The sequence below is a fragment of the Balaenoptera physalus genome (genome assembly GCF_965194825.1).
Source record: "Balaenoptera physalus genome assembly, chromosome: 11".
Lineage (NCBI taxonomy): Eukaryota > Metazoa > Chordata > Mammalia > Artiodactyla > Balaenopteridae > Balaenoptera > Balaenoptera physalus.
Genome location: NC_138896.1, coordinates 58,273,372 through 58,294,975, shown reverse-complemented (window position 1 = coordinate 58,294,975; position 21,604 = coordinate 58,273,372). Strand labels below are relative to the sequence as shown.

The following is a 21,604-nucleotide window of genomic DNA, read 5'->3' as shown; positions in this document are numbered from 1 at the left end:
CTGCGCGGCGAGTTGGGGGAGGGAGGGAGGGCTTGGGGAGTGGGGGGAGGGAGAGCGGGGGTCGCGGCCGCTCTGCCAGGCCCCGCCTCCCGAGGGCGGGCCGCCGTTAACCTGTCTCCTTCCACCTGGCGGCGGCCAGCCCTGGGTCCGTGGACCCCGGGGAGAGCCAGGCCTCCGGGCCCTGCGACTCCTGGAATGGAGGGGCGGTGACTCCAGGGGCGAAAGAGCGGCTGGAATTACGATCCGGCCGGACCTTAGACCCGAGATCGATGCGACGCCGCCGGGACTGTCCAACCAGAGCTTCTCCCCCTGCCGCCGCTTCCGCTGCCGAAGCCCGGCGTGATTTCTTGCTCCTCCTGCCAGGAACAACTTGAGGAACCAACTTTTTCGCCGGGTTTGGAAGGCGAGATGCTTCCTGGCGCTCGCAGTGGCTCGATCGCCGGGATCCGTGGAGCCTCGGGGCCGGCGCCTGGCCCGGAGATGAGAGCGGGGAGATATTTGGGATCCCTGGTCATGATGAATCTGTGTCCCATCACCCTCGGTAGGAAATGTTGGAGGAAAGCTTGAACGGTGTGTGTTGTGCAAACTAAAGTTTCTGACTAACGGGCTGTACTTTCCTGGGGTGCGGGAGAGGATGAGGGAGGCCCACACAGTGAGGCAGCTTGTTAGAGGGTCAGGGTGACCCGAGCTCCAACACCGGCACTTGCATTTCTCAGCTGTGTGACCAGGAGCAAGGGCCTCCACCTCTCTGTGCCTCAGTGGTGCCATCTGTAAAATGCGTAGATGGCCATCTTGCCAACAAAAGCATCTTCGTGGCGCTCTCTTGTATTGTGAAAGGATGGCAAGAAATGTTCTATTTTATTCAGAAACCCGCAAAAGCAAAGGAAATAATCCTTGTTCACAAATAAAGGGTTGCTCTGGGGTCACCACAAAGCCATTCCCTCTTATGTGTCCCAAGACACGTTTAAAAAAGATCAGAAGGGACATTTTTTTCCACAGTGTCCTATCAGCTGAGCTGAGAAAGCAAAAACTATTGCATACAATCTAATAAAACAAAACAAGGAATTCGTTTCTTTTAGTCTAGGGCCTACTCAGGAGGACCTCAGGGAGTAAAAGTTAAGGCTTCAAAAGCATTACAGGGCTTCCCTGGTGGCGCAGTGGTTGAGAATCCGCCTGCCAATGCAGGGGACACGGGTTCGAGCCCTGGTCTGGGAAGATCCCACATGCCGCGGAGCAACTGGGCCCGTGAGCCACAACTACTGAGCCTGCGCGCCTGGAGCCTGTGCTCCGCAACAAGAGAGGCCGCGATAGTGAGAGGCCCGCGCACCGCGATGAAGAGTGGCCCCCACTCGCCGCAACTAGAGAAAGCCCTCGCACAGAAACGAAGATCCAACACAGCCAAAAATAAATTAATTAATTAATTAAAAAAAAAAAAGCATTACAAAGACGACGATTTAGACAAATTCCATCCATGAGCGTTTGCTAAGCATCTTGGGCTGGTGGTTAAAGAGAATAAGAAATATAGCCCTTTCCCCTAGAGCAGCGGTTGCCAACGTCTGGTACCCCGACCAGCAGCATCAGTGTCAACCAGGAACTCTCAGAAATGCAAGTTCTCAAGCCCCATCCTAGACCCACTGAATCAGAAACTCTGAGGGCAGGGGCCAGGAAGCTGTTTTTGAACCAGCCTTCCAGGAGACTCTGATACATACTGAAGTTTGAGAGCTACTGGTTTAGAGAAACCAATTTTGCAGCTGTGGAAATAAGAGATACACACATGGAATGGCTGGAGAAGCTGTCTGTGGCATCGTGCAGGACATTTAGCGAAGGCAGGAAGGAAGTCGAAACAGCTCTATTTCTGTATTACAAAGGACAAGCCCTTCTCAGAAAACCCCTGAGGCCAAATGGATTTCAAAACTCAGATCTTTAATTTAGAAAGGTAAAAATGTACATATACCATACACCATATAACACCCTCAGTGAGGTCTGGAGTGGTACTTTAATCAAATACACTAGTTTTCGGCAATGAAAATACGTGAATGAATTAAGTGTGTGTTTGGCTTATCTACTGCAGTGCGATAAATGCTCCCAAACATCAGTGGTTTAAAATAACAACCATCTTACTCATGAATCTGTGGGTCAGGAATTTGGGCGGGGCTTGGCTGGCAGAGTCTTCTGCTCCTCACGGTGTTGGTTGGAGTCATTAACTCAGCTGTTTTCAGCCGGTGGCAGGGCAGGTGTGGAAAGGCTGAAAAGCCTTCACTCACATTCTGTTCACTCCCTTTCTGGCACTTCAGTGCTCCTCTACCTGGCCTCTCTCTCTCTCCATGAAGCTTATTAGGCTTCCTCATAGCATGGTGGGTTCAGAGTAGTTGGACTTCTACACAGTAGTTGGCTTCCAAGAGGGGAAAAAATAAGCAGAAGCTGCAGATCTCAAGATCCAGCCTTGAAATCTACAGAGCATCATTTCTGCCACATTCTATTGGTCAAAGCCAGTGATAAGGGCAGCCTGATTCAAACAGAGGGGAAATAGACACCATGTCTGGATGAGAGAAGCAGCAAAGGACTGTGGCCTTTGCTTTTAATCCACGGCCTTTCATCTTTTAATCCATGAAGTGGGATAAAAAAAGACAATAACTTCACACCATAACTTCACACCAGGTTAAGTCATATGTTTCTACCAAATACATTTTCTGCAAACTTGAAACTTTTGGTTTTCAGGTTCTTAGATTTCAGAATTACAAAGAAGCAATTATACACTGGTTGTTGACAAATGGGCTGCTCCTTTCCAACTGCTGCCTAAATTCAGGTGCTCATCTTCTGCCTGGAAGCCTCCTGATGGGATGTCCATTCCTCCAATGACATGTTTATACAATCCACCCTTCATCTACCTGCAAGAATTATTGTCCTGAAACCCCAGGCTCAGATCTGGGTTAATGTCCCACTGTGCACACTATAAAAGCCGCTAGGAGGTGGCACACCTCACGCTTCCAGCCCTTTTCCCAAACTGCTCTAGAATGCTTCCCATTCCAACCCCAAATACATTTTCACATGTCTCTGTAGGTGTGACCACTTTATGTCCATAACCAGCTTTTCTCAGCCTAGAAAGCCTCCTACCTTCACCCACAGCTCAAATCTGCATCCTTTGGGCCCATTTCAAAAGCTACCTTTTCTGTGATTTCCATTAGATTTCCATAAAGCTTATTATCGTCTTTGCTTTAGAATTCATTCATTTTACACACCTCTCTTTAACACTTCTTGAGGGACTATGAATTACCCTTCTTTATCTCCCTCCCCACCGGAGGAGGTATTGAATGAATGCTGAAACCCAAACTTTATTCTTTTTTTTTTTTAATGTTGATGAAGTCTAGCTTATTTTCTTTTGTTGCTCATGCTTTGGATTTTATATCTAAGACTCCATTGCCAAATCCAAAGTCATGAAAATTCACACCTGTGTTTTCTATTTTTTTTTTTAATTAATTAATTAATTTATTTATTTTTGGCTGCATTGGGTCTTTGTTGCTGCATGTGGGCCCTCTCTAGTTGTGACCGGGGCCACTCTTCGTTGCAGTGTGCAGGCTTCTCATTGCAGTGGCTTCTCCTGTTGCTGAGCACAGGCTCTAGGCGCACTGGCTCAGTTGCTCCGTTGCATGTGGGATCTTCCCGGACCAGGGCTCGAACCCATGTCCCCTGCATTGGCAGGTGGATTCTTAACCACTGTGCCACCAGGGAAGTCCCCCAAACTTTATTCTTAAATGCAGAAAAATATCAGAGGAAGAAAAGGTAGGCCCTGCCCTCTTATAAAAGACTTCGTGCAGAACAGAGCTTTGAGCTTAGACTTGTAGGAGTTATCTAATTCATTAAAATGGAGGAGAAGGTGGACAGGTAAGAAAGACATCACCCAGCCTATAGGAACAGGCGAAGCAACACCACAAGTGCCAGCATGAGTAGGCCAGGTACAAACAGATACAGAGAAATCTAAGGAGATCTGTTTGCATGGAAGAAGGTTCTCGTGTGGGTTGTTGAGGGTTTATACAGAGTCTGAAATATGGTTTCCACTAGGCCATATTACCCAAGAAGCAAGCTATGAGATGTAGCATTGCCAAGAGTCCGTGGAGCCCAGGCCTTTCCACAGGGACCCAAGGCTCATCAATAATTCAGTGAAAAAGTGGACACCTTGTGACTTTTACCTACTATCTGAAAGAGGACCAAGGGACATTCTCATTTATAAAGAATTTTTTATAGATTCACCTAACACTCGTTTTTCTTCATTATTATTCTACTTTAAAATTAATTATGATTTTTTCAGGCAAGAATCATCAATGGATGTTAGAATTAATGAGTGGAAGTATGATGAGAAAAAAGGATATTTACATCATCTCAAAGTATCACCCCAGAAGGTACAGTTTTCCCTTTGAATACTTATGAATTCATAAGTAACTCTGCAGTGGGGAGACCTGTGAGACACCACCAGATGTCAAAGTCAGTATCATCAGATAGCGTGTACCTCCTGATCTGACGCATCGAGGAGAAAGCAACATCACTTCTGTGGTCTTCTTATCAAAATGAATAACCTGGGCTTCCCTGGTGGCGCAGCGGTTGAGAATCTGCCTGCCAATGCAGGGGACACGGGTTCGAGCCCTGGTCTGGGAGGATCCCGCATGCCGCGGAGCAACTAGGCCCGTGAGCCACAACTGCTGAGCCTGCGCGTCTGGAGCTTGTGCTCCGCAACAAGAGAGGCCGCAACAGTGAGAGGCCCGCGCACTGCAATGAAGAGTGGCCCCCGCTTGCCGCAACTAGAGAAAGCCCTCGCACAGAAACAAAGACCCAACACAGCCAAAAATAAATATAAATAAATAAAAATTAAAAAAAAAAAGAATAACCTGACTTCAGTCATGAGGAAAGGACAGACCAAAATCAAAGGACATTTTGTTAAGTATCAAGGTCATAAAAGACAAAGAAACACTGAGGAATTGTTCCACACTTGAGAGCCAAGTGCAAGATGAAATGCTAGATGAGTCGGAAAAAGAACCTCAGGGGACTTCCCTGGCATCCAGTGGTTAAGATTCCGTGCTTCCAATGCAGAGGCCTCGGGTTGGATTCCTGGTTGGGGAACTAAGATCCCACATGCCACTTGGCCAAAAAATGAAAAAATAGAATAAAATACATGTGAATTCAAAAATATACAATTAAAAAAAAAAAAAACCTCAGTGAGACAGTGGGGGAAATCTGAATAAATTTTGTAGATTAGATAACAGCATTGTATCAGTGTTAATCCCATGATTTCAATCTTGATACTCTTGTTATGTAAAATGTTAATATTTGTGGAATCTGGGTGAAAGTTTACAGAAAATCTTTTTTTTTTTTTTTTGCAACTTTTTGGTTAGTCTGAAATTATTTCCAAAAGTTAAGAAAATAAAAATAATTATTTATGGTTGATCACAGAGTTCTCTAGTTCCAACTGTAGTTCAGATTCTCCAGGCACATTTGATTTTGTAGTTTATCCATCCCAGAACTTCCTGTCTCCCCTCCTCTTGTTATTAATGTGTCTTGTAGGGAAAGCAGGAGTTTGGCTTAGAAGTGAGAATGTTCTTTCACTCAGTCCTGAAAGCTACCAGTCAGTCTGGTCTGTCCTCAACTTGAAAACAGGCAGACATGGGGCCCAAATCCATTCACCAATGAAGCTGTAGGTCTGTTTGTTTGGGTTCCAAGATGCTCTCTCAATTTGACCAGAGGCCTTAAGTCCTCTGGGGTTAGCAGATAAGGTCAAACAAGTAAATGTATCAGCCGGTTTTGTTTCAGAACAGCTTCTTGAATTGTGGTCTTCTAACCAGATACACTTGGGCTTAAAATATTAACTTTGTAGAAGGTTCTTACCTCACACAAAGGAGTCCATTCACTCCCATTTTTCTTGGAACATATGATCGCCCAGGTCACACTTTATTTTTGTGTTTTAGTTTTAGAAACAGGGACCAGAAATATTTCACTTTCCTCTTACCATAAATCCACATTTGGGAACCTGGAAATGCAGTGAAATCAGCCCAACATTCAAACTCAGTTGAGGGGCATGTAATAGAGAATGGTGGGGTCTGTGGTGAATAAGAGCACGAATGCTCTAAAAGGGCCACCTGGGTTTCTACCCCACCTGATTGCTACCTTGCAAAACTTTGGGCCTAGTATTGCTAGAAATCCCAGTTTATTTATTTATTTATTTTCAGCCACACAGCGCGGCTTGTGGGCTTAGTTCCCCAACCAGAGATCGAACCTAGGCCCTCAGCAGTGAAAGCTTGGAGTCCTAACCACTAAAATACCAGTTTTTAAATATTGCCAATTAACGTCCATTATTTTAAAAGACTGTATGTGTCACCTTTGTGGGCTGAACAACGAATCTGAGAAACCATCAGTTGGCATCACCTGATTCAGGCAAAGGGAGAAGGCTCTCTTCTCCCTTCCCAGCCCCTTCCCCTCTCCCTCCCCCTGGGAGGCCCTCTAGAAGTCTGGGAGGGTGACTCTGAGTGTGGAGGGACTGGAGGAACTACTGAGGAGAGAGGTGAGTGAAATGTGAAATCAGTGGAGGGATGCTTAGGGTTGACCAGGGTTTTCTGGAGCCGAGGAAGGTTAAGAGTGGGAAAATTTAGAGGGGTTAAGAGTCAGCTGATTTAGAACTAGGTGTTTAGAAGGTGTAATAATAATAACTAAGTAGTAATTAATTTATTATTGGCTTATTTTGGGTCAAGCACTGCCTTAAGTTGAATTCTATTCGATTTTTTAAAAATCTTCTTGGGACTTCCCTGGCGGTCCAGTGGTTAGGACTCGGCGCTTTCACTGCCGAGGGCCCGGGTTCGATCCCTGGTCAGGGAACTAAGATCCCACAAGCTGGGCAGAGCCAAAATAAAATGAAAAATAAAAATAAAAAATAAAAATCTTAAGGGTCTTGATCTCAATGAGAAAGATGGGCTCCCCAGAGTTCTTAGCTGCGGCCATTGGCTCAAGAAACATTGATCTAATATCTACAACGTGCTGTGCACTATTGGACTACACAGCTCTGTACGACTGTCCCTTCCTTTACTGAATATGTCATCAGAAGCGGGGAGACAGCAGTAAATGAGTGGTGGGTGGGATCCCTGCCAGGCCAGGGGTGGGCCCAAGGTCAGCCTGCACAGTGGGAAGGCAGCATGGTCAGGCTGGGGATCAGGGACTGTTTCTTCCAGAAGCAGACATTTAACTGTTTCCAAGGGCCATTCGAAGTTAACTAAGCAAAGAATCGGGATAGAGGAGGAAATTCCAGAGGAAGGACACAATTCCCCCATCAGGAAGCACGGGATCGGTGTGTTTGCTGAGATATATGGTGAGATGGGTTTTCAGCCCTCCTGGCTGTCCAGGGTAAAAAACAATGGGCCTGCTCCCTCTCCATTTGGTCCATAAACATTAATTACACTGTGCTTGGCAAAGGGGGAGATGGGGAGAAATTCCATCAATGAGCATTTATGAAGCTCGTGATCATACCATACCCCCTCCTGTTCGAGTCACTGAGAGCTGCAGGGGTGCGCGTGTGTGTGGGGGGGGGGGTATGTAATCATCTTCCTAGAGGAGTGAATAAAGTCAAGATCAGGTACTTGAGGCTCTCGTGATCCTCAAGCTTTTTACTTTTTCTGCAAGTACTTTACAAGCAAGTAGAAAATTAAATTGACGATACACATAACATTTCCACCAAACCAAAGCTCAAGAAGAGGACTGGGAGGTGGGGGGGAGGGGGTGGGTACCGTTCACTCCCTCCCGAGGGGCAGCTTAGTTGACCCCTCACACCAGGTCCTAGAGTGGAAAATGACTGAGGTTTGTGGAAGGAAGGGAAAATTTTCCTGCAGCACCTTGCAGGGGCCCATTTATCTTATTCAAACAATAAAACAGCATCAATCACAAGCAAATGGAAACCCTGGAACGTGTCAGAATGAGGCCCACGCGGCTGGGCGCTGGATTCAGAAAGGAGACCCAGTGCGTTTGGAGGAGCCGCCCTAGAAGTTCCAAAAGGGGTGGGAAATCGGAAGCAGCCGCTGCTAAAAATACCCTGTGCTTGTGAATAACGCTTTGTGGAGGCTCCATGGGCCTAATCTACAGACTTTGCTTTGTAGGACTGAAAAAAATTCTAGGCTCTTATAACAATCTGAAACAGAGGTGAATTCGAGGGTCCTGTTGCCAACACCTTTTAATGAATAAAAGCTAATTAATGCTAATGAATAGCGTTAATTAGGTGCCCACGAGCAAATTCCTCTGACCCAGGTACTAGATGAGCAAAGACCTGTCCCCACGTAGCTGACCACACCCAAAGAAGCGCCAGGAACCTTCCCAAATGAAATCAGAAGCACACCCAAAAATTGGACGGCAGAGATAAAAAGCAGAGTAATTAATACCCACAAGTGTCTCTCCGGAAGACTCTCGAGAGGAACGCGTTAAGCAAGCAATTTAGGGAGTGGGTGTTTGCTTACCAACTACATTTGCTTTAGAAAGAATTAACTGGAAGGTTTATTTATAGATGATTAACTATTTGACTGAAGAGAGAGGATGGAGCTGAGAAACATAAAGGCAGCTAGGATCTTTAGCCAGAGTCCGAGAAGCACCAATGAAACACCCCATTTGTACAAAGAGATACATTTAAATGCATTCTTGAAGAGCTGCTGGCAAATAAAAGGTAAAATGTATTATGGGGTTGCCTGTTTATAATGCCAAGAATCACCCCCTTGTGTATTTGTCTTGGAATTCCCACGGTCAAATCCACTTTGTTCACAAGTAAGTTACTGTTTCTTCGCGCGCAGCATGTACTTGCCTTGGATGGTGGGAAAGAGGCTCCAAGCCTGGGTAGCATGTCCACATTTGCACAAGCCCAAGTCATATTAGCATCAGGCTTATTAACGGATGGATGACAAACTGCACTTGGGTTTCTCCCCTCCCTCGACCTGGTAAATCTGTAACCAGAAAAGCCAGTTAGGTCTCCTAGTTTTGTGGGATCTGTGCTTTTCAGAGGGGGACATCCTGTGAGAGCTTCGGAATGTATTCTAAACTCACTGCCATCGAGAATGGAACTCACCACGGACTCCTAGCCTCGTGCGCGGAATGTGATAAGCATGCAACAAGATCTGAGGCGGGAATAGAGTAAAAAGAAGTACTTTTCATAAAACCACAGTATTGTGGGACCTCTAAACAGGTTGTCACAGACAACTGAGACAGCGCTCGGCACAGAGCCTCCTACGTTATTCTTATTTTTAATTATTATTATTATTTTGGCCACGCCACACAGCTTGCAGGATCTCAGTTCCCTGACCAGGGACTGAACCCAGACCAGGGCAGTGAAAGTGCCAAATCCTAACCACTGGACCGCCAGGGAATTCTCACGTTATTATTGTTTTGATGATTGTCTCCCTCTCTAGGAATGGGTCATGTCCACCCCATCACACAAGGAGCAGTTGACATAGGTTTTTTAGGCCCAAATTGGAGATTACAACCACTTCTCATCAGCAGTCTTTTTACAGGACTGATTTTAGCAACTCTTACATGACAGAGACTCTAGCTGTCTTCAGATGTCCCCTGTCCCCTCCTTCCTTTAATAATAGAACTCTAGAGTTTTAGCAGGGCACACAGTCACCTAGTTAAGGACATTTCCCAGCCTCCCTCAAAGTTAGGTGTGGCCATGTAGCTAAACAAATAATAATAATAACAATAACAACTTACAGTCTCATATGTTTCAGGTAACTATTCTAAGTGCTTTAGATATACCAACCCATTTAATTTTCACAATAACCCCAGGAAGGGTTAGGAAACAGAGGTGCAAAGACATTAACTGACTTGGCCAAGACCACAGATGGTAAGTGGTAGAACTGGGATTTCAACCCCAAAATGGGGGCCCAGAGTTTGCCTTCTAGCTCACGTTCAGCCCAGTGGAATGTGAGTAGAACTCCCAGGCCCTGCCTTCAAAGGGGAGAGGCTCACTCCCCATCGCCCTGTCTCTCCTTCCTGCCAGCGGGAAATTGCCATCTTAAGCCACAAGATGGAAGCCGCTTGTTGAAGATGGTGGGACAAGATGAAAGGATGGGTGCCCAACACCACAGAAGCCATCAGCCTGATGCCTTATGCTCAGCGTGTTACAGGAGAGAGAAAGAAATCTTTATCTGATTTTAACCATTGCTATTTGGGGAGAGAAGGGTTAGGGTTAGGTAGTCTTCGTTACAGTAACACTGTAAGAACATAACCTAACGAATCCACCTTAGGTCAAGAGTGAGGTCATGGAGGGAAGGGAAACATGTCTTTGAGCACCTACTGTCTTCACACATTGTCTCATTCATTCCCCACAGAAGTTCTGCAAATAGGCATTGTTAGCCCATATTTGGAATGAAGAATCCGAGGCTCAGAGTGGGTAAGAAACTTGCCTAAGACCACACAGCTCATAGATGGATGGGCTGAGATTTCAAGAAACCTTCTCCAAAGGCCTCTTTTCCACTGTTCCACAGTGATGCTCTAGGAAAAGGTGACTCATTTATAAGATGCATTTCTACAACATCTGTAACGTGATTCATACCCTTTTATGAGTTACTCCTCAAGGCAATCTGATCAGATTGGTGCTCTTAGTTCCATGCTGCAGATGAGAAAACAGGCAAGACAAGCAATTATACCCCCAACATCCACAGAGGGCTAGATTTAGAAGCCACAGCTGCAGAAATTCAAGGCTGATGATTCCTCTACAAAGAGAACAAATTTGAGAACCTAGCAGTCCTTATTTTTAAACTTGTGAAGTGTCTTCTCATTTTTCAGGAATTTTAATGGTGGGGGATAGAAGGGGAAGAGGTTAGTTGCTGATGATACGGAAGTGCTGTGTTTAGTATGAGTTTTACAGATTTTTCCTATTTGACTATTCAAGGTTTGTTGGTCACATCAGACCTTCTGAGTTGCGGGGGACAATTACATAAAGACCCCCCAACCCAGAAGCTGGCCCTCTTCTAGAGACAAAGGAGGTGGTCACCGAGGGTCTCACTCATTCTGGCCATAGACAGCCTCAAGATGGGAGACCTGGGGACCCCTGGGTCCTCAGTACCATTTTGCTTCTTCTCCTGTTTCCTGCAGGAAACCAGCTTTCTCTGTTTCTGGTCTATCTGGGGGGATATGGTAGCCAAAACTTCTCTACTCCATTTCTGCTGGGTTAACAAGGGCAGCCAGACCACGCTGGAATCTGCATCTCCCACCCAAATTCCCAGGGAAGGGGTCCAAGAGTATAGTTCAAGCCCACTGCCTGCCTCCTCATACAATCAACGATGGCCGATGCACCACAACGCTGTGGATTGGGGGGGGGGGGTGCATTCCTATGGAAACAGCAGTGGCCAGATGACTTAGTACAAGGGGTCCTCAAATCTAGCTGCACGTCAGTCATCTGAGGAACTTAAAAAACTGTCCAAGTCCAATGCCCACCTCCAGAAACTTTGATTTAATTGATCTGGATGAGATGCCGTATGGAATCCTGGCATCAGTGTTTTGGGGAAAGTTCCCCAGGTGATTCTTTGTAGCCATAGTAGGGCATTTGCAATGTATCTTAACAGCAAAGAGGAACATTTTCAGGAAGATTTTTAAGCAGGAAGCTGTGTGTTCTGAAAAGCTGTTTGCTTTGCTGTGATTTGTCCGTGGCTCCATTCCTCTCTTATGTTAAAGAAACGTCTGAAGATCTTGCTACTTGAAGAGTGGCCCCTAGACCAGCCGCTGCAGCAGCGGCACTGCAGAACCTCGGGCCCTGCTCAGACCTGCTAGACTAGACTCTGCATTTTAACAAAATCCTGGGTGCTTCCGTGCATATTAGAAGCACAGCTTTAAGCCCTTGGTTCTCAAACCTGGTTGCACATTGGAGTCACCTGGGGAATATTAAAAACTACTGAGGCCAGGCCCTACCCCCAGGGATTCTGATTTAATTGGGCTGAAGTACAGCCTGGGTATTGGGATTTTGAAGAGCTCCCCAGATGACGGTAATAGGCAGCAAAATTTGAGAACTATGGCCTTAAGAGTCTTCCCTTCCCACATTCCCCACCCCACTTCTCGCCCTGTCCCCCCCCTCCCCCCCCCGGCCAAAAAGCAAGTAGGGGAGTCAGTACTGAAGATCCTACTCTGTTAGGATGGTGAATTCCAAGAAAGCAGTTTTCCTGCTTTGTACAATTTGCTGTAGGCTTAAGGATGGTAAACAGCTCCAGGCAAAAATACAGCCCTAAAGATTCGACTTAAACTTTTACAAGAATTGATTTGGAGACCGTATGCCTGTCCAACTCTCTACCCCTTCCCTCTCCAGAGCCGTACCCCTAGGTGTCAGCCTGGCGTTCTCTCCAAGCCACTGCTTGAGGGCAGGGGAAGGGGGAATAAATATTAGGCTTCCAAACACCTCCGTGTCCACAACACAGGAGAGAGTTTTTCTTTTCTTTCTTTCTTTTTTTTTTTTTAAGTGGGCTGCTCAGTTTATGCTTTGCCCTGCTCTGAGCAGCTGAACTGAAAAGCACTCCAGAGTCCATCAAGCGGGGCAGACAGCATGGGAGGGAAATAATGGAAAAACATGGCAGAACAATTGTCCTTTTATACAAGGTGATCTTCGCTGGGGGAGGGGACTCTTTTGTTTTATTATTCTCCAAATTAGCCTCACAGGAAAGGGTCTGTGCTCTCCCCCGAATGCCCATCACCCCAATCCTGGGCTTTTCTTTGTCACCTTTCAATCTCCCCAACTCCGTAGTTTTTCTTTTCTTGGGAAAGAATCACGTTTCCTTAAAAGGGTTGAGGCAGATGTTGAAACTCAAAACCAAAGAACTTAAATCTGTAGGATTTCAGGAGCACCAGTGACCGATGAAATACGGCAGAGTAGAGACAAAACTGCACGAACAGGGAACTGGGTCATCTCCCCAATACCTGGCTCCAAGAAGCAGCCACCTGGAACTATGAAAATATGCCACGGTTCCTTAGATCTTCCTGAACCAGGTCTTGAAGTCGAAGGGTAACTTCCAGTGTGACAAGATGGGTTTGTTGGACTTTGAGGTGTCTCTCCAGCATCAATCATACCCTTCCATCGTTGTAGGGTTGCCAAGGTGGGAGAATGAGCCTGACCCCACCCCCAGCCCCTTGGCTGGTCTCTGATTGGTTCAAGGCAGTCGGGATACTCCTACCTCTGCATCCTGATTGGTTGGAAGAGAAGTCTATCTCAATACTGTGAGGGGAAGCTGGATTGAGGACCAAGCCTACACGAGGGAGGAACACTGAGCTGAAAAGCAGAGATGCACCCCTCAACGTGGCCCTGAGGAGTCAGCGCATATGCAGCCCAGCGTCCTCATCCCTGGGTCGGGAGAAATCTGCGGCGTGTGTTCCACCCCACTTCTGAGAGCTTCCCGAGGGACTAAGCTTAGGTGCCCAGAGTCTGTAACTGACTTAACAATGCCCCCTTTATTGGCCGCCTTCCCTTCCCCTTATCACTTCCCAGCGCTTTTCTCGTGTTCCCTTCAGATCCCGGAATAAACTACTTGTACTCAAATCCTCATCTCATGTCTGCTTCTGGGGGAAATCTAAGCTAAGACAGTTTTGTTCAAGTCGAACTTTTAGAACAAATAGGTAGCTTTCTCTTTGTGGATGCTGTGGTGCTTTTTGGTCCTCTGCCTGGATTGATTGCCCCTTCTCCCTGGTCTCTGCTAGACAAACTCCTACTCGTGCTTCAAGACCCAATTCAGACTTGTCCTTCTCTGTGGGTTCTTCCTAGAAGACTTAGTCATGGCCTCCCACTGTTGGAATGACCTTATTGGAGATGGGCATTTACCTGGCAGTCTTTCTTCCAAACCAAGTCAAGCTCCTCTTCCCCAGGGACTTGCACAGAAGGTGGCACACAGCTGTCATTCAATAAATATTTGTTGAGTCCATGTGTGAATCCCTAACATGATAACATGGTGGTTGTTTTACATCACTAAGTTTTGGGATGGTTTGCTACATAGTAGTAGCTAACCAGAACAGCCATGATTAACTTTTTTACCTTGTGCATGCTACTTAAACTTTCAGATCGCTTACCTGAAAAATGGGGATGATGATAATAGTCGTACATGCTGTCTAGCTGGGTTTTTGTGAGTGTAAGTTAAGGGATTTGTGCCTGGCACGTAGTCATTGCCCAAGGAATACTTTCACTAGAGTTCTTACTGGCAGGGCCAAGCACTGAACTTGTGATCTTAAAGAGATGTTTAATAACCAACACAGCTGACTTTCCAACAGGGTCCTTTTAAGCAGTTTCAGTTCTGAGACTAATTCCTCTCCCAGAGGTTTAGTTCTTCACCTGCCACAGGTGGTGTTTTTTTGGGCTTTGGGAGGCAGGGGCTTGTGGCAGATGGGTACCCATTCCCCAACCCTTTCGCTGGCCTCACGCAAGGCCCAGAGGGCTCACTTTAACTGCCAGTAGGGGAAACAGGCTTCCCAATTCCCTTAATCCCTGATTCTCACAACATTCTGCTGCCATCGTACAGAAGATGAAGCAGTCAGCCTGTGCTAGCCTTGCAAGGGCCTCCCCTCCCCTCCCTCCAATCTCCTGCTGAGGCTCCCGAGTGGCTAAAGAGAACAGCCTCCAGGGCAGTCTGGTACCAGAGCAGGATGGGAAAGGGTAGAGAGGAGAGCTACAGGGGCAAACAGAAGTCCTCCAACTCAGCATCGGTGTCTTGATTGAATTTTCAGGGGGAAAACCGTAAAGGCTCAAAAAAGATTAAATCACTTTCCCAAGGATACAAGGAAATGGATGGCGCTCCCTGGAGGGATGGCCTAGTTATTCTCCTTATAACTATGTCTTTGAATGCAAGTTCCTTGATAATATCAGAGCAAGATTTTTAAAATTGTTTTGGTGGTGGAGGGAATGGGATGCAACCTAAATATATTTGAATCTTCTTTTAAATCATATTTATGTCAATTAGGTTGGTTCTTTGTTTTGTTTTTTTGCCACACAGCAAGGCTTGTGGGATCTTAGTTCCCCAACCAGGGATTGAACCTGTGGCCTTGGCAGTGAAAGCGTGCAGCGCTAACCACTGGACTGCCGGGGAATTCCCCAATATCAGGTAGTCTCCTTGGGAAAATGTTTCTCTCACTGGGCTGGGTCTAGGGCTGGGCTGAGAGCAGGGTGACAGTGATTAAGGTAACTCCCTCGAACCCTGGAAATCACTGGTTTTGAATGGAAAGGCACCCAACATTTTTCCCATTTTTCCAAGTAGGTTTACAGTGTGACTTCAACTCCGTTCTTCCTTTTCTCATATGTTTCAACTAAGTCTGGGTTCTAATAAAGACTAAACTGAGACATGTTGGTCTCCCTTGCTAGTGAGCAGTCATTATTTGCGGTAGCTAAGGACTGCATACCGTAGGCAAATGCCAGAGGCTTGGAACTACTTCAGGCATGAATAAAAGCCGGCCTGTTTTTAACTATTGCTGGTCCCTGGATCTCCCTGAGCTTTATCTGGGAGGCAGGAGTGTAGCCAGAAGCACAGATCCTGAAGCCAGAACACCCATGTCTGCCATTTCTAGCTGTGTGACCGTTGGCAACTAACTTAACCTCTCTGTGCCTTGGATTACTTATATATATATAAGGAATATATTCAGTCATATATATAGTATATATATATGACTGAATCACTTTGCTGTTCGCTTGAAATACTATAAATCAACTATACGTCAATAAAGAAAAACAATCCCTGACCCTCTGGAGTTGACATTCTAACACTGTTGGTCGTGGACATCAAAGGTAGACTTACCATGAAGATCAAGGCTACAGGCCCCTCAATTGCACAGGCCCTTCCAAAGGCTCTATGGGGGCCCCTACCAATGCCTTTTCATTTCTTGCCTAATTTTGTACTCATAATTGTGTATTCTCTTTCTTCAAGAGGGCCCTCAAAACTGCAGAAGCCTGAGTCTGCAAACCCCACAAAACCTGAGTCTGCCTTCTTTTATTTCTTTTTTTAAAAATATTTATTTATTTATTTGGCTGCACTGGGTCTTAGTTGCAGTACACAGGATCTTCATTGCTGTGTGTGGGATCTTCGTTGTGGCACGTGGGATCTTTAGTTGTGGCATGTGGGATCTACTTCCCTGACCAGGGATCGAACCGGGGCCCCCTGCATTGGGAGCACCTAGTCTTAGCCACTGGACCACCAGGGAAGTCCCAAGTCTGCCTTCTTACTGTTTATTACTAGTAATAATGATTATTTGGGTGATAATAATCATTATCATTTGTTGGGAAATGAGGCAATGTTGTAGGTGACTTCTGAGGTCTTATGTTATTACTCTGAATATTTATTCCTTTAAGTATCCCAAAGAAGGCCATCCCTGGTGGACTCACAGGCCAGGTGCAGAGCCTTGTGGATCCAAATAGGCATTAGAGCACCTCTTCCTTTGTCACCTCCCCCATCCCCTCTGGCACACTATGCCATCTAGTTAAGCCTGAAAGCTGTCAAAAAAGAAAATTGTTTGCATCAGCTGCTCCACCTGATTCGTTCCCTTAAGGCTGTGGACTGGGCTTGGACTCTTTTGGTGAGAAGGGGGCTTGGAGACCATAGGGCTCCAAACCCTCATTTCACACAGACAGGAGCAACCCAGGGTGCTCAAAACTAGGACCTGAATTCAATACTCTTCCCTATAGCGGCCTGGATCCGGCATCCAGAGAGGGGACAACCCATATTTGTCAAAATATCACGTAACAAGTATTCAGGTGTTTTTTTCACAATGTACCTACTGCTCAGGTATCTGCAATACACATGCAAATATAATTTCTAACCTGCCCCCAGGGAGTGGCCTCTTTGGATGGCAAACAAGACTTTGCTCCCTTTAAATGCCTCTGTACACAGAGTGTGTGCAGCCCACCTCACCCCACGCAGCTGACTTGGGAAAACAAACATATTTGTCAATAGGCACAGCCATTAAAGACCCATGCAGGAATTTTATTTTACAGGTTCTAAGTACCTCTAGAAAAACTTTTGCCTTTTGGACTGGGAATATCTAAGGAAGTAGATTTTAAATAATTGGTTTCATATCAGTTATCTTGTGCTATTTATTGCCATTCTGAAAAAAACCGTATAAAATAGAATTGCCTGTCATGTAGATTCTGGGGGGAATTACATGCAAAATTAATTTACTCTTTAAGCCAGACAGCATATATAATTATCTGCTGTGGCTAGGATTGCAGTTTTAAAGAGTGCTGGGAATAGCAATGGGTGAAAAAGGAAAGATTTGGATAGGAGCTTTCAAATAATTATTCCATTAGAGCTGGTTTATTAACTTTGGTATTAAATTAATATATCAATGGCATACTTGTTCCAGGAACAAATTTTCTTTAACCTTCTCCATGTATCCAAATGCCCACAGAACTTTCAAAAATTATGCTGGGCAATTTTGCTTTTAAAAATGCCTTGACGGGGGCTTCCCTGGTGGCGCAGTGGTTGGGAATCTGCCTGCCAATGCAGGGGACACGGGTTCGAGCCCTGGTCTGGGAGGATCCCACATGCCGCAGAGCGACTCGGCCCGTGAGCCACAACTACTGAGCCTGCGCGTCTGGAGCCTGTGCTCGGCAACGAGATGCCGCGATAGTGAGAGGCCCGCGCACCGCGATGAAGAGTGGCCCCCGCACCGCGATGAAGAGTGGCCCCCGCTTGCCACAACTAGAGAAAGCCCTCGCACAGAAACGAAGACCCAACACAGCCATACATACATACATACATACATACATAAAAAAAAAAAGAATGTAAGCAGACAAGAATAGCATTAAAAAAAAAAAAAAAAAAAAAAGCAAGCCTTGAGGGACTTCCCTCGTGGCGCAATGGTTAAGAATCCGCCTGCCAATGCGGGAGACACGGGTTCGAGCCCTGGTCCAGGAAGATTCCACATGCCGCGGAGCAACTAAGCCCATGTGCCACAACTACTGAGCCTGAGCTCTAGCGCCCATGAGCCACAACTAACGAGTCCATGTGCCACAACTACTGAAGCCCACGGGCTAGAGCCTGTGCTCCGCAGCAAGAGAACACACCGCAATGAGAAGCCTCGGCACAGCAACAAAGACCCAACACAGCCAAAAAAAAAAAGCCTTTTAGGGACTTTGCTGGTAGTCCAGTGGTTAGGACTCCTCGCTTCCACTGCAGGGGGCATGGGTTCCATCCCTGGTCGGGGAGCTAAGATCCCACATGCCCTGTGGTGAGGCAAAAAACCCCACTGCCTTTCATACAATGGTCTTTTGAATAAAAGTTCGGGGCTTCCCTGGTGGCACGGTGGTTAAGAATCCGCCTGCCAATGCAGGGGACATAGGTTTGAGCCCTGGTCTGGGAAGATTCCACATGGCGCGGAGCAACTAAGCCTGTGCACCACAACTACTGAGCCTGTGCTCTAGAGCCCGAGAGCCACAACTACTGAGCCTGCATGCTGCAACTACCGAAGCCCGCGTGCCTAGAGCCTGTGCTCCTCAACAAGAGGAGCCACCGCAATGAGAAACCCACGCACTGCAACGAAGAATAGCCTCTGCTCGCCACAACTAGAGAAAGCCCACGGGCAGCAGCGAAGACCCAATGCAGCCAAGGATAAATAAGTAAAGTTATAAAAAAAAAAAAAGATCTTCCCAAGTTAAATAACTTAATTGCACATGATTTTTCAAAGCATAGCTTTAAAGTACTAGGGGATCTGAAATGGATGGTAATTTTCATTTCAATTGTTTTGTTTTTTCAGCCCATGTGAGTTTACGTATCTTGTCTAGGTCTCATACTAATATTGGCTGGCCAAAAAGTTCGTTCGTTTTTTCCGTAAGATGGCTCTAGTAGCATTTAGTTGTCTTTAACTTCATTCGAAACAATTTTGTTAGATTGTATTGTGACAGCTGTCATATTAGCGTGCATTTAGAAAAAAACTTATCAAAATTGGTGAATTTTTGTGTAGCCATTTTAATACTGAAGACAGAAGAAAAAAAGCAACATTTTTGGCATATTATGTTTTATTATTTCAAGAAAGGTAAAAACGCAACTGAAACGCAAAAAAAGATTTGTGCAGTGTATGGAGAAGGTGCTGTGACTGATCGAACATGTCAGAAGTGGTTTGCGAAGTTTCGTGCTGGAGATTTCTCACTGGACGATGCTCCAGGGTCAGGTAGACCAGTTGAAATTGATCAAATCAGTTGGATTTGATCAATCCAATTTGATAGCGATCAAATCGAGACATTCATTGAGAACAATCAACGTTATACCACACGACCGACATACTCAAAATATCCAAATCAATGGCTGAAAATCATTTGCACCAGCTCGGTTATGTGAATCGCTTTGATGTTTGGGTTCCACGTAAGTTAAGCGAATAGAGCCTCCTTGACCGTATTTCCGCATGCGATTCTCTACTGAAATGTAACAAAAACGTTCTGTTTTTAAAATAAATTGTGACGGGTGATGAAAAGTGGATACTATACAACAACGTGGAACGGAAGAGGTCGTGGGGCAAGCAAAATGAACACCACCGACCACACCAAAGGCCAGTCTTCATCCAAAGAAGGTGATGTTGTGTATATGGTGGGATTGGAAGCTCTAGTATGAGCTCCTTCCAGAAAACCAAATGATTAATTCCAACAAGTACTGCTCCCAATTAGACGAACTGAAAGCAGCACTCGACAAAAAGCGACAACAGAAAACGCATGATCTTCCATCAGGATAACGCAAGACCACATGTTTCTTTGATGACCAGGCAAAAACTGTTACAGCTTGGCTGGGAAGTTCTGATTCATACGCCTTAGGCACCAGACATTGCACCTTCAGATTTCCATTTATTTCAGTCTTTACAAAATTCTCTTACTGGAAAAAATTTCAATTCCCTGGAAGACTGTAAAAGGCAACTGGAAGAGTTCTTTGCTCAAAAAGATAAAAAGTTTTGGGAAGATGGAGCTATGAAGTTGCCTGAAAAATGGCAGAAGGTAGTGGAACAAAACAATGAATACGTTGTTCAATAAAGTTCTTGGAGAAAATGAAACAATGAATACGTTGTTCAATAAGTTTCTTGGAGAAAATGAAAATTGTGTCTTTTATTTTTACTTAAAAACCAAAGGGGGACTTCCCTGGTGGTGTAGTGGCTAAGACTCTGCACTCCCAATGAAGGGGGCCTGGGTTCGATCCCTGGTTGGGGAACTAGATCCTAAATGCATGCTGCAACTAAGAGTTCGCATGCCGCAGCTAAGAAGTCCGCGTGCTGCAACTAAAGATCCTGCGTGCTACAACAAAGCACAGCCAAAATAAATAAATATATTTTTTAAACCGAAGGAACTTTCTGGCCAACCCAATAGTATCTTCTCTGGGAGTTCCCCGGTGGCCTGGTGGTTAGGATTCTGGGCTTTCACTGCTTCGGCCCGGGTTCAATCCCTGGTCGGGGAACTGAGATCTCACAAGCTGCGCAGCCAAAAAAAAGAAAAAAAAGTGTCTTCTCTGACTCTCAAAACTGTCCCACCTTGAGGATAACTTACCTGGTCACCCTAATTCTACTGCAGGTCATGCTGGGTAAAGATGTCTCCTTACAAAGACTATCAGTTGTTTACTGAATGATTAACTGCCAGTTACCAAAGGACCTATATTTCCTACTGAGGTAGATGGACTAAGCCCAGTGTTAATGATTTCATTCTATTTACTGAATTGTGCTGGAGCCCATTAGCTAACCAGCAACTGGCCATTAGCATGCTGGGAAAAGAAAAAAATAAATGATAGAGTTACAACAATATACCAGGCAGAGGAAAACAAAGGAGATGAACATGAGCAAAAGCCAGGGAGTGTTCCAAATACAGAAATGACCCCAGAATCTGTTTTTCCTTTTAATTGAAGTATAGTTGATTTACAATGTTGTGTTAGTTTCTGGTGTACAGCAAAGTGATTCATATGTGTGTGTATATATATATATGTATGTATGTATGTGTATATATATGTATATATAGATATATAGATATACAGATATATTCTTTTTCATTATGGTCTATTACAGAATACTGAATATAGTTCCCTGTGCTATACAGTAGGACCTTGTTATCTCAGAATCTTTTTATTTAACAAGATCTGCTACTGAAAAACCAAAGTTTATAATAACCTATCTAGGAAGAGAATCTGAAAAAGAATGTATATATGTATAACTGAATCACTTTGCTGTACACCTGAAACTAACACAACATTGTAAATCAAGTATACTCCAATATAAAATAAAAATTAAATAAAAAGGAAAAAGAAAAAAATTAAAATAAAAAGTATATCTGGATGTTAAAAAACAACAACAACAAAAACCAATGTGTGGAAAAAATGGAATCTACCATGCAGTCAAAAATTATTAAGGGGACTTCCCTGGCGGTCCAGGGGTTGGGACTCTGTGCTTCCAATGCAGAGGGAGCGGGTTCGATCCCTGGTCTGGGAACTAAGATCCCACATGCAGCGAGGCCAAAAAAAGAAAATTATTAAGATCTTTCAATATTTACAGTAATATCACAGCTGGAAAGATAAAATTATTTATAGTGTATGACTTAGCTGTGACTGGAGAATGATATATTTTGCTCCTGAAAAAATAAAAATGATGTTTTATGAAATTTTAATAACTATCTAAT

At 45.1% G+C, this 21,604-nt stretch overlaps 1 protein-coding gene across 2 annotated transcripts in view; it reads right to left on the bottom strand.

Annotated features, from left to right (window-relative positions):
- Positions 1-2,849: 2,849 nt before the first annotated feature.
- Positions 2,850-21,604, bottom strand: part of GPD1L (glycerol-3-phosphate dehydrogenase 1 like) — a 114,648-nt gene continuing 95,893 nt past the window's right edge. The window contains exons 8-9 of one of the 2 annotated variants that reach the window (XM_082411861.1): positions 8,815-8,957; positions 2,850-2,884 (exon numbers count right to left, since the gene is read on the bottom strand). In XM_082411861.1, coding sequence (XP_082267987.1) covers positions 2,865-2,884; positions 8,815-8,957 — 163 coding nt within the window. In that variant the 3' untranslated portion in view covers positions 2,850-2,864. Of the gene's footprint in view, positions 2,885-8,575; positions 8,958-21,604 lie in introns of those variants that run through there. The other variant, XM_082411860.1, reaches the window with a different exon arrangement.